General features: G+C 41.8%; 1 protein-coding gene across 3 annotated transcripts in view; it reads right to left on the bottom strand.

Moving 5' to 3' along the window:
* Nucleotides 1–377: 377 nt before the first annotated feature.
* The window catches only part of LRRC38 (leucine rich repeat containing 38), a 32,316-nt gene continuing 21,555 nt past the window's right edge, over nt 378–11,138 (bottom strand). The window contains exons 2-4 of one of the 3 annotated variants that reach the window (XM_074933847.1): nt 7,397–8,021; nt 5,006–5,248; nt 378–530 (exon numbers count right to left, since the gene is read on the bottom strand). In XM_074933847.1, the coding sequence (XP_074789948.1) occupies nt 7,771–8,021 (251 nt within the window). In that variant the 3' untranslated portion in view covers nt 378–530; nt 5,006–5,248; nt 7,397–7,770. Of the gene's footprint in view, nt 531–5,005; nt 8,022–11,138 lie in introns of all 3 variants that reach the window. The other 2 variants (XM_074933848.1, XM_074933846.1) reach the window with 2 other exon arrangements.

The following is an 11,138-nucleotide window of genomic DNA, read 5'->3' as shown; positions in this document are numbered from 1 at the left end:
TTTACACTGGAGTCACTGACAATAGAATATGTCCCATTATCTTTACCTGCGGCCAGTGTCTCTCAGTGCACTTCTGCATGACAATTTTTCCTACCCACTCTCAAATGCCACCAGTCTCCCCTGATTAATAAGCCACTACTCCATGCTTATTTTTTAGTAAGTCAGAGAGAGCATAATCAGTCATTTCAGTTATGGGGAATAAATCAGAGTAATTGGCTGGCAATTAGTAGAGCACAAATGGTTCTGAAAAAGTGAGTGATGACATAAGAATGGAATGCTTTGGACTTTCACAGCACCTTGCATCCAAGAATTTTACAGTAATTTACAAACATTTTGTTATGTCTCACAACCTCCCTTTGAGGTAGGGAAGTATTCTTCATCCCGGTATGCAGGTGAGGAAACTGAGGGATAGGGAGGCTCAGTGATTTGTCCAAGTTCCCACTGCAAGTCTGTGACGAGCTAAGGATGGACTCCCAGTTCCTGACTGCTGGTGTGCCACTGTATCCTGCATCTTCCCTTCCAGGTGCAATCTGTAGCACAGGAGGTGATTTCTAGTTAACAGGGGAAAAAATTGCAACTGTACAAACACACACACACACACACACACACACATATCATTGTGGGTATATGCATTTTCATGACATTAACATGGGTTTCACATATTTTACCAGCTAGTTAATATATGTTATACATACATATGTACAATTGTACATATTTGATTGTAACCCCCTCTCTCCACCTGCTCCTTATCCTCATAAGATCGTAAGATCTTTGGGGCAGGGACCATGTCTTTGTATACGTTTATTTAACACCTAGCAAAAAAAGGCCTGGTTCTAATTGAGACCATGTGCTTCAGCTGTATTATTATTAATGTTATTCTTCCATATTACATTCAGGACATTTTTTAAACAAATAGCCTTCACAATGTACAAGATCTTTAAGCATAAAAAAGGGATCTCTGCTGTCTAAAATTTATCCCCATGAGTCACCGATAAATCCTGATCATGAACTGGCTCTGTAGGTTTGAGTAGTCAGGAGTTTTGTTAAACCCTCTACAGAATTCTTGCATTTTAGGGGCTCCTTGACTTTCCTTAAAATTCTCACAGTGCCCAAGTGCGCTGTCTTCCAGTGGTCACCGATCCTGACGTCTTGCTCTCCCAATTAGTTCTTGAGCTGCTCATCTGTATCCTTAGGGATCACTCCAGTTGCTCCAACAGTCACTGGGATTGTCTTTATTCTAGTTTTTCATAATCATTCCACTTGGTGGCAGAGTTATTCATACTTCACTATCTTCTCCTCTTGTTTCTTTTTTTACGTTTCTGTCTGCTGGGATCGCAACATCAATGGACACGGTCTTTTTTGTCTTCTTTTCTACAACAACTATGTCCAGCCTGTTTGACAGCACCATTCAGTCTGTGGCAATTGCCAGATCCCACAAAATCTTGGCCTCCTCATTCTCTAGAGCAGTTTCAGTTAGGTGGTCATAATACTGCACGGTTCGTTTAAATCTGTATTTGCCACAGAGGCTTGAGTGCAGACACTTGGTGACCTCATTGTGTCTGTTCAGATATTCTCTCCCAGCCAGGCTCCAACAGGCGCTCGGCACATACTCCACCATCTCTTCCTTTTCGGAACACAGTCTGCAGTTCAGGGAGCAGTGCTGTCGGTTAGTTTTGCTTCGAATATAATTAAGCCTGAAGATCTGCTCTTGTGCACTCGTAATGAGGTTCTCTGACTCTTTTTTGAGGCATCCTTCTACAAGCCATAAACAGGTTAGTTTTCGATCACTAATGGGTTCGATCTCTCTCCACCACTGTCCATACCGTGATTTCTGTGTACATCTTTTGAGTCTTTCTTTGGCGATCTGCTTTCTCCTTTCTTTTATGCTTTCTTGGGCTTGGATGCACTCAGACATCACTTGTTATCATGACCAGTTGATCTTTTACTCTCTTTTGCTCGTAATATATTTTGATCTTATACTCTACGTTGTCAGATGCTTCCTCCACAGATAGCAGAACTTTTCTTCCATCAGATGGTCGGACCTCCAGACCTTGGCTGCCAGGGCAGTCGTACATTGTTCCCCCATCCATTTGCTGCAATGCCACAACCCTTCAGGAATTCTAGAGGATTCTGGAAAATGAACGTCTTCCCATCCACCAGGACCTTAACAACATCCCTCACCCCCGCTTGAAGTCACAAGAATTGGACCCACGCATTTAACCTTCAGCAATGCAACTTCAACCCTGAGGCAGCTTGGAAAGCCAAATGGACTTCACAAGAAGTCACAAATAAACATCCAGTGAAAGACCCAACGCAATCGATCCATGGCTTCGATTTCCCACGAAGCTCCTGAGCAACCCTAAAACGTATCTGCACAAACCATGGCAGATGCAGATACATGCTGGCCAAATGGAAAATTAAAGACTCTCCAGTGTGTGACTGTGGTCACCCAGAACAGACCGTGGAACGTATAACAACTCAATGCCCTACTCACAAATACAAAGGAAGCATCACAGGAATAAACTCTGCTATTCCAAATGCAATGATCTGGCTTAACCATCTAAATGTAAAATTTTAATTGTTGCTCCACATCAGTCATATGAAGAAGAAGAAGTTGGGGGTACATCCTGTCAACGTCTTGATTGATATTCATTACTCTGTGCATCGCCAGGAGCTTTCTTGTTTGGATTCCAAATTTTTTCTTCTCCCCTTGATTCCACTTCATCACCTCCACAGAGTACTGTACTACTGGTATCACCCACATATTAATAGCTCGGATCAAATTCTTCCAGTTGAGTTTCGTCCTTAGAGTAGGTCTTATTTGTCTGTATCTTTCCTCACCTCTTCATTGACTTCCTTATGTTGTAACTCCGACAGTTCCATGATTCCAGGGTATTTGTAGGGGCTACTCTGAGAGATATCTTGGATAGCACCTTTGTTAACTTGTATGCCATCTGTCTGTACCAGTTTGCCCTTCTTTTCAGATGCGGATGCATGTTTAGCCAAGTCAACTTGTAGATTTATATCTTCGCCAAATGCATCGACCACATCATCAATTTCTGTGTCTCCTCTTGTGATAGTCCATAGATCATCCATGTATAACAAATAGTCAACTGGTCTTCGCCCTTTGCTGATATGGTAACCACAGTTGGTCTCACGGGGCATCCATGCCAGCAGCAGCATTGCTCCAGCAAACAGCATTGGTGATAAGGGATGCCTTTGAAAATTTCCTCTTTTAATTTGGACCTCACCAGTGAGAATCGAGTGTTATTCATTATTGTTATTATTTATATTACAGCAGCACCCAGGCACCCAACTGAAATAGGGGTCCCAACATGCCAGGCACCGTATAAACACACACGAATAGACAGTCCCGGCCCCAAGAAGTTTATGGTCTACACAGACAAAACCGACCAAGGAAATTTGACTACCTACATTTTACAAGTGGGGAACTGAGGCACAGAGAGATTAATTGACTTGTTCACAGTCAAGTCTGTGGCAGAATTGAACCCAGGTCTTCTCTATTCCAGCCCAGTGTTTTAGCTTCAGACCACCATTCCTTTCAATATAGATATTAAATAATAATAATAAAAACCCAGTGAGAACTAAGTCCAAGTTCTGACACATTAAATAGCAAGTAAAAATATGTGAAACCCATGTTAATGGCATGTGAGTGCATATGTTCACAATGCAAAAATGATTCCAAACAGTTGAGTATAATACCGACGTATTATATATTATTCAGCAGTGTACTATGTTATGAAATGCTCTTATCTTGAAAATAACATATTTTGCAAAAGTCACTTTAACATGAGACAGTGACAGTGTTATAAACAGAGCTTTGCTAAACTCTACCATTGGTTTTGCAAACTATTTTGGGTTTCAGCTTGGCTTGGTTCTCATCCCCTGAGTTTCAAGTGGGCGTAGGCCCTAACCAAAACCAGAGTTTCAAAAGACTTTATCTTTACAGTGGGTTGAACCAAAATCTTCAAATGCCAACAGCCCTAAACCTGGGAGCATTCTCAGTCCAGATCTTCCTTTTGTGAAGCCATCTCTAAAAAGTTAGAATGAACCTAGAAATTCAAATCAAAACCCCATCAAAATGGCCAAAGTTTTGCCTAGTTTGGGTCAAAAAGTACACAGAATTGCTGAGCTTCACAGGACATGGAAGAAAAACCATAAATCCCTCCCTTGAATGGTATTATGAATATTATTTATTATTTGCATTACCGTAGCACCTATGAGCCCTCATCATGGGCAAGGATCCTGCCAAGCCAGGCACTGTACAAACAGACAAAAAGATGATCCCCATAGGATTTCCCCCCCAAACCCAGTGAAGGTTCACTTGAAAATTTGCCAGAACAAAACATTGGGTGACTCTGGACCAAGCTTTGGAGCCATAATAAAACTTGAAAGCAGAAAAGTGTCACCTTGGTTGATGTATCACTAAAAGCTGTTTGCACAGCTCTAACGATAAACCTGTTGATGACGTAGCTGTGTATGCTGCAAATGGCTCATTTTTCATTAATTGAGTGCGTAGGGCAATGGAGTTGTGTATTTCCACTCATTGTGAAAAGCATCCTTTTAATAAGAACAGAATCAGGTGCTTGTTTGTGGGTGGGTGGGGGGATCATTTTCATGTACAAATAAACAACAGCAGCAATGTATTCATTAGAAATATATTTGTGTAATTTGTAACCATGGCACTACATAGTGAAAACCATGTCATTTCATTTTCTTGAAAGAGCAAGAAGAGAGTAAGAGAGAACTGATGCAGCATATTCTTTCGCTGGACCACTTAATTTTGTTTCAGTGTATTTCCAGAAAGAATAATCTTGTGATTACAACTGTAACATTACATCAAGTTGAAGAAGCTGGAGAGATAGGGTGGAATGAGAAACTGAATTACACTAGGCTTGATTCTGTTCTCACACTGGTGTACATGAGAAGTAACTCCACTGACATCAATGGAATTATACTGATGTAAAATCAGAATTAGACTTACTGTATATCTTGTGCTCCAGCCTCGCTTATGTAATAATAATACATAGCCCAAGATATAGTGCTTTTCACCCACAGATCTCAAAGCACTTTGTAAAGATAAATAAGTATTAATCCCCCTTGTACAGATAGGGAAACTGAGGCACAGAGATGGAAAGTGTCCTGTCAAAGGTCAGTGGTAGAGTTGGAAACTGAACGCAGGTCTCTTGAGTCCCAGTCTTGTTCCCTATCCACTGACCCACACCACCTGTCAAAATAGGAAAATTAAATTTCACTTCCATCAGCTTGAGCAATTAGCACACAATATAGATACAAGGGATTTGGATGATTGCAATAAAAATCAATCCGCATGAATTGTGCAAGGCAAAATCATAGCAAAAAAAAGTTTTACAGAAACAATACCAGTTTTTACAGTAGTTAGATGCTACTTATGGTCACATCTGAGTCTTCTACAACAGAGCATAGTTCTTGGCTTGCTTTGACTTTTTTTGTTTGTTTTTGGTTTTTTGTACTATTTTCAGTCTTCCTAGCTTTTCTAAATAATATTTTCAGTATGTACATTTTTAAAAAAATATTTCCATGACAAATTTTTTAAAAATATACTTGTCCAAAAAAGCTATCCAGTGCTATTCCAAAAATCTCCTGTAATAAATGTTCATTTATCTTTTTAACAAAAATATCTGCCCTTTTATAGATGAAATCAAGTTTTGACAAGACCTATAATACAGTCAGAATTGATATATCCTAGAGCCAGATTCCACTCTTGTTTGCACTGGTGCCAATCTGGATTAACTCCATTGATTTCACTGGTGTTATTCTGGATTTATACCAGTGCAACTGTGAGCAGAACAGAGCCCTTAGTATTTCAAAACAATAATTTAGAGCCAGATTCTGCAAGCAGACCCCTGCTCTTGCTTGAAGTCCAACTGAAGTCAGTAAGGGGTGTGTGAATGCCAGGATCAGCCTCCCTGGATCTGCTTGCAAGATCAGGACCTCACTGGCCAATAATTTTCATTGATTATGTCATGCTGCCAGAGCAAGAGTAGGAGAAGATCCCCAGTTCTTCTAACATCTCACCCCAGTTCCATGCATTGCAATCATAATTTTTCATCATGTCTATTTATTCAATATTGACTCACTGGAGAAATAAATGATTTAAAACATTCTTTAATAAACTCAACCCCCTTTCTGAACAAACTCCCTTGTGATCCCTGCCTCATGGAAACATAACATAAACCTTCTATCCAGTGACAACGCTGCTGGGATGACTGGCAGAGAGCGGGGAGAAGCCATCTCTTCTATGAGAGTACCTCCTAAGACCCTGATTCATCAAAACATCCTTATTCAGGACAGGACTTAAGCATGTCCTTCAATTCTACTGAAATCACTGGGGCTTCAGCACATATTTAAATCCTGCCCTGAATCGGTGACTAAATATGGATGGGGATTTGTATTCTGCACCAAGATCCACAGCCACGTTTTACCCTTGGCCTCATCTCAATGCTGGGCCAAGCTAAAACCTCCATGCCAAACTCTCCAATATTGTGGGTATTCACAATCCAGATCCAATGATTTCTCAACTTTCTGAGAACCATTGCACTAAGCATGAATGTTTTAATGGTTTGTTTTGTATTTCATAATGAGAACTTCGTATACTCATACTTGGAACCCACTTCTAGCTTGACCTAGCCTTGAGCTTCAAAACTCAGAGACAGATCTGATCCAGATTGCAAATGCCCTGAGACTGGGGCTTTTTCAGTTCAGCTGAGGGAACCAATTTTAAAATGCAAGCTCAGAAGAAACCTCTCAATCTTTGGGGATGTTCAAATCCAGTGTTCTGTTTCATGCTCAGGTCTCATTGTCATGAACTTGGGTATAATGAAGCTCTGTTTATACTGAAGTAGAATGAATGCACCAGAGTATTTCAGTACATTGCTGTGTGCAGACTGCAATCCAGTTAAAGTGGCCCTCTGCTGATCATAGTGAAGTTGTTCAAGTGGCTAATGACACTCAGCGTTGTTCCAGGATTTGAATGATACATTAGGATAAAGAGCCTGGTACCCAGTACTGCAGTGATAAGGGTTGTCTTTGCTTCATTACACCTGAAACCAAAAAGGAAATCTATCATTATTTATATACCCTGGCCAGAGGTATGCTGGGCAGCTGCTTAACAGCAGCTAATGCTTGAGAGGGTTTTTATTGTTGTTGAGATCTAGAACAGTATTGGCTTATTTAAAATGTTTCTTTGCTTGAGTGAGGCTCACAACTCGGATCACTGACTTGTGGGAGAATCTTTACAGAGACACCATGTGTAAGAAAATGTCAAACTTCCTATAATGGTTTATACAGCTCTACAAACCAATGTAATTGAATTTGGGAAGTTGGGTACATTTACCTGACTCTCCGCCTCCCCAGGCAGAGGGAGGAGACCATATGAAATTGCTTCTGTATTTCCAACTGAAAGCTCTGTGTCTATGCTACATATAATGGGCCCTTTTCAGGGTGCAGTTAGAACAATCTATTAAGTACATATGCTATCATTAAGACAATCTTTTTCAAACACTGGGACTTCTTTTGGATTCATTCCCCTCTTTCTTCCTCCCCTAGCCCCACCCTGAGTTTAAATGCAACGTTTGACTGAACTCCACAGAAACAGATCCAGTGTCAAGAGATCTAGGTTTGGTTTTCTTTCCTTCTTCTTCTTCTTCTTTGACATTGGCTGTTGATCCAATAATCTATAAACGAGGGATATTTAAATACAGGAAAGATTCAGTCCTCACTGTCTTCTTCGTCGTCGTCATCTTTGCTGGGAGTGCATCTCTGGAAGCAATGCACCAGCGTCGCCAAGAGGAAGCTTGAGAGAATGGCAGCGATGGAGACCGCGACTCCAGAGAAGATGATGATCAACAGGTCCGTTAACGACAAACTAAATTTGCATTCACTGAAGCTGACCTCAGATAATTCGTCCAGAAAGATTCTTCTGTTTTCAACAGGCAGGGAACACTGGAGTTCACGTAGTCCTGCAAAGAAAAAAAATAAAAGAGGGAGGAGACGAGAAGCGCATTGGCTGACCGTTTACTTGGTTCAAGCTAGGACCCGGAGAGCTGGGGAGATTTGTATGGGGATCACCTTTAGGTTTCTAAGTTTGTATTCAGCAAGTCCAGGAAGGAAATGACTAAAAGCTGATATCATCTGATGGCTGTTGTTACGCAGCCTGTGCAAAATAAGCTTTGGGAGTATCTGGACAAGTGTCCACATCCCCAAAATAGAACATTCGTGTTGACCTCAGCAAAGAAGGCAAGGATGGAATGGGCCATGGAGGCTGAGTTATGCACTCCTCTTTACCCCTTCAGGCCAGGCTTGAGACATATTAGTGAGTCAGAGTGGGAAAGCCTGCAACATGCATGTTCTGTAAATAACAACAGGACTTCAGTCTTCAGTGCTGTCTGTTTTGGGTATGTTTCTTTGTGATACAGTCACCTATACAAATAAAACACAGTCTTAAATGTAAGCCTCAAACTCTACGTCATCGTATTATTTTCATATACCACCCTATAATTCCTGTGCATTCTCCTGTGTGACCTTTTCCCCCTGTGTGCAGCAACAAAAACCAACCAGGAGGTTACTTTGGGTAAAATTCCCCTGTGCACAAAGGGTGAGCAATGGTATGCACCATCTAAATCCCAATTACACTTTATTTTTAGGGCTAAAGTGAGATCTGAATAATGCATAGGTCTTGTGCGGCCCTTTGCATGAGGGTAAATTTCACCCTTTGTAATTATCTTGTTTGAAACAGATCACTGTTCCTTTAAGCCAAAGGACGTGCAGAAAGATGCACAGGGCTACTGCTCTTGTTACTGATGTTGTGAACTTTGCCCTCCCTCCACCCCCGCTTCCTGTGGCTAAAACTATAGTGATGTTTTTCCTTCTGATCAAGATAACAGATTGGGCTTAACTGATGCTTGATTAACTCTGTGATCTGCTTTCACCTTCTCCTTTACATTTTGTTATAAGATAGTATTCCTCCATGCATTATTGAGGAATGCCTAGAGCTGCCTAATAGTTTGCTTTCTTTATGATGAAATTAGGAAATCCAAATGCAGAAATGACTATGAATATAGCTTGATAAAGACCATGAGGACACCAGTAAAAGTAATCTTGCAGAGCAAGCAGACTAGAGAGAGTATTTCTAATGGTGCCAAGGAAGTGCTTTGATGGACTGTTGGGTAAACTGAGTGAACTCTTCAGGGGTATTAGCATGATGGATCTACTTGGCTACTGAGGATAGGAATGCAAAGGGGAGATACGAGAAATGTGTATTAATGGCCAGGGAGCCGCTACTGGTCTATTTGATACATTCTTCCCTTTGTCTGCTGGTGAGCACAGAATAGCTGGAAAGGCACCTGGCCTCTCAGGTTTTGACTCTGCATCATTGCGTGCTCACAGTTCAAGGTGTGTTTCTGGGGCAGTACTGCTCATTATTCTATGAACACAGTTCCCACTTCGTTTTAATTACATGGAGAGTTGTTACAACAGACTGCATGGGGTGTTTATGACTATCAGATTGGGACAGTTGAAGCTAGTGATCTAGATGTCACAGACAGTCTAGACTCAGCCTAGCTGTTACCTGTTAGTTGCTTCATTTGGGATGTGGTTAGGCTGAAGTCCATCCTAGACTCATTGTTCCACTGTCTTTTTGACCCTATCGTGTTACAACCCTGGTTTACCAAATTCTGGCTCCTAAACCTCTCGGCACAACCCTGGCTAATCCTCCCAAGGTTCTATGATCTTCACTGTGCCCCATGTTCCTCTCACCCACAGCACAATATGCAGCTGCCTGCCAGCTTCTCCAAAGCAAGTCAGCAAAAGAGGACACCGGTCTGCATGCCCAAGGCTGGGTGGCAGAGGAAGATACTGAGTGGTTTCCACCTGACAAATTGCCACCGGGAGCATGAGCTGCATGTTCTAAGCCTGGAGTGCAGTGGAAATGTGTGCCGGACAGCCACGCAGACTGGTTGGCTATGTGGACCTTTTGAAAGCATCCTGTCTGCACCACTAGCCAGCATCCTATGAAGCTGTGGAAGCCAAAGGGTTCAAATGTCCTCTGAGACCTTCAGCAAATTGGCGCTGCCCTGTATTTAAACAGGTCCATAAATGTTCTCTAGAACTTGTGCAGGCAGGGTGATGGATCGGCGCACTCAGATAGTGGGAGTAGGGTACAATTTAATTATAATGTCTGTGACTAGGAGGAGGTAGGAGAGAAGGAACTGCCTCTCCATAGCTTGCAGGGGTGTTTTCTGTACCCTCCAGGCACCTAGGCAGACCTTTCTAGTGCACAGCCTGGTCACTAGAGCTTTGCACTGGGTCTAGCTAGCATTTGCCCTTAATGATGCACTTGGGATAGACAGTCTAACCTAGTTATTTATTCAGTGGTAACAAGAAGGGCGAAAAGCAAAATAAGATAGGAACAGAAGCCCCTCCCATCCCAAGATCCCTGGGAAAGAAACCAGGGTGAAGAGAAAATGTGGAGGTCTCAGCCAGGGAGGCTAAGCCCTAGGACCTCTCTCTCTCTCTCTCTCTCTCTCAATTCTATCAGCTGTTAAAGCCGTGAACAGTTATAAAATAACCCATTGCCATTTACACACACAGCTAGTGATTTACATTCTTCTCACCAGATTGTCACAAGTAAGAATTTTAGTTGCACTCAGATGGATAAAATAATTACTACCAATAATATCGTGTATGTAAGCCTCATTTCCATGCAAGAGCCACTTAGTGCTCTGGGACAATGCAACTAAAAAAGTCCCCGATGAAGCACATGAGAGCTGGACACCAGGCATTCGTGGAGAAGAAGGTCTAGCTATGGAATGAGCTACCAGTGGGGATTAGACTATGCCAAAATTTGGCCACATTTAGAACACGTGGCCCGACACAGGTTTTTGCTTAAGCTTTTCTAATGGAACTGGAAAGGTTTTTTCCTATATTGTGAATAAACAATGCACCTGTATACTCCAAACAGGCTTCCTAAAATCTGGGAAAGGAGAAGAGCAGAAGTCTGCTGTATAACCTAATTTACCTATGTGAGGCTTAGCTAACAAAAGGCCAGATTTTCAAAAGTGCCCCCAGCCTAGAGGGTT

This window comes from Natator depressus, chromosome 18, assembly GCF_965152275.1.
Source record: "Natator depressus isolate rNatDep1 chromosome 18, rNatDep2.hap1, whole genome shotgun sequence".
In the NCBI taxonomy this organism is placed as follows: domain Eukaryota; kingdom Metazoa; phylum Chordata; order Testudines; family Cheloniidae; genus Natator; species Natator depressus.
Note: the sequence above shows the minus strand (reverse complement) of the source record. Positions and strands in the feature narration are given on the sequence as shown.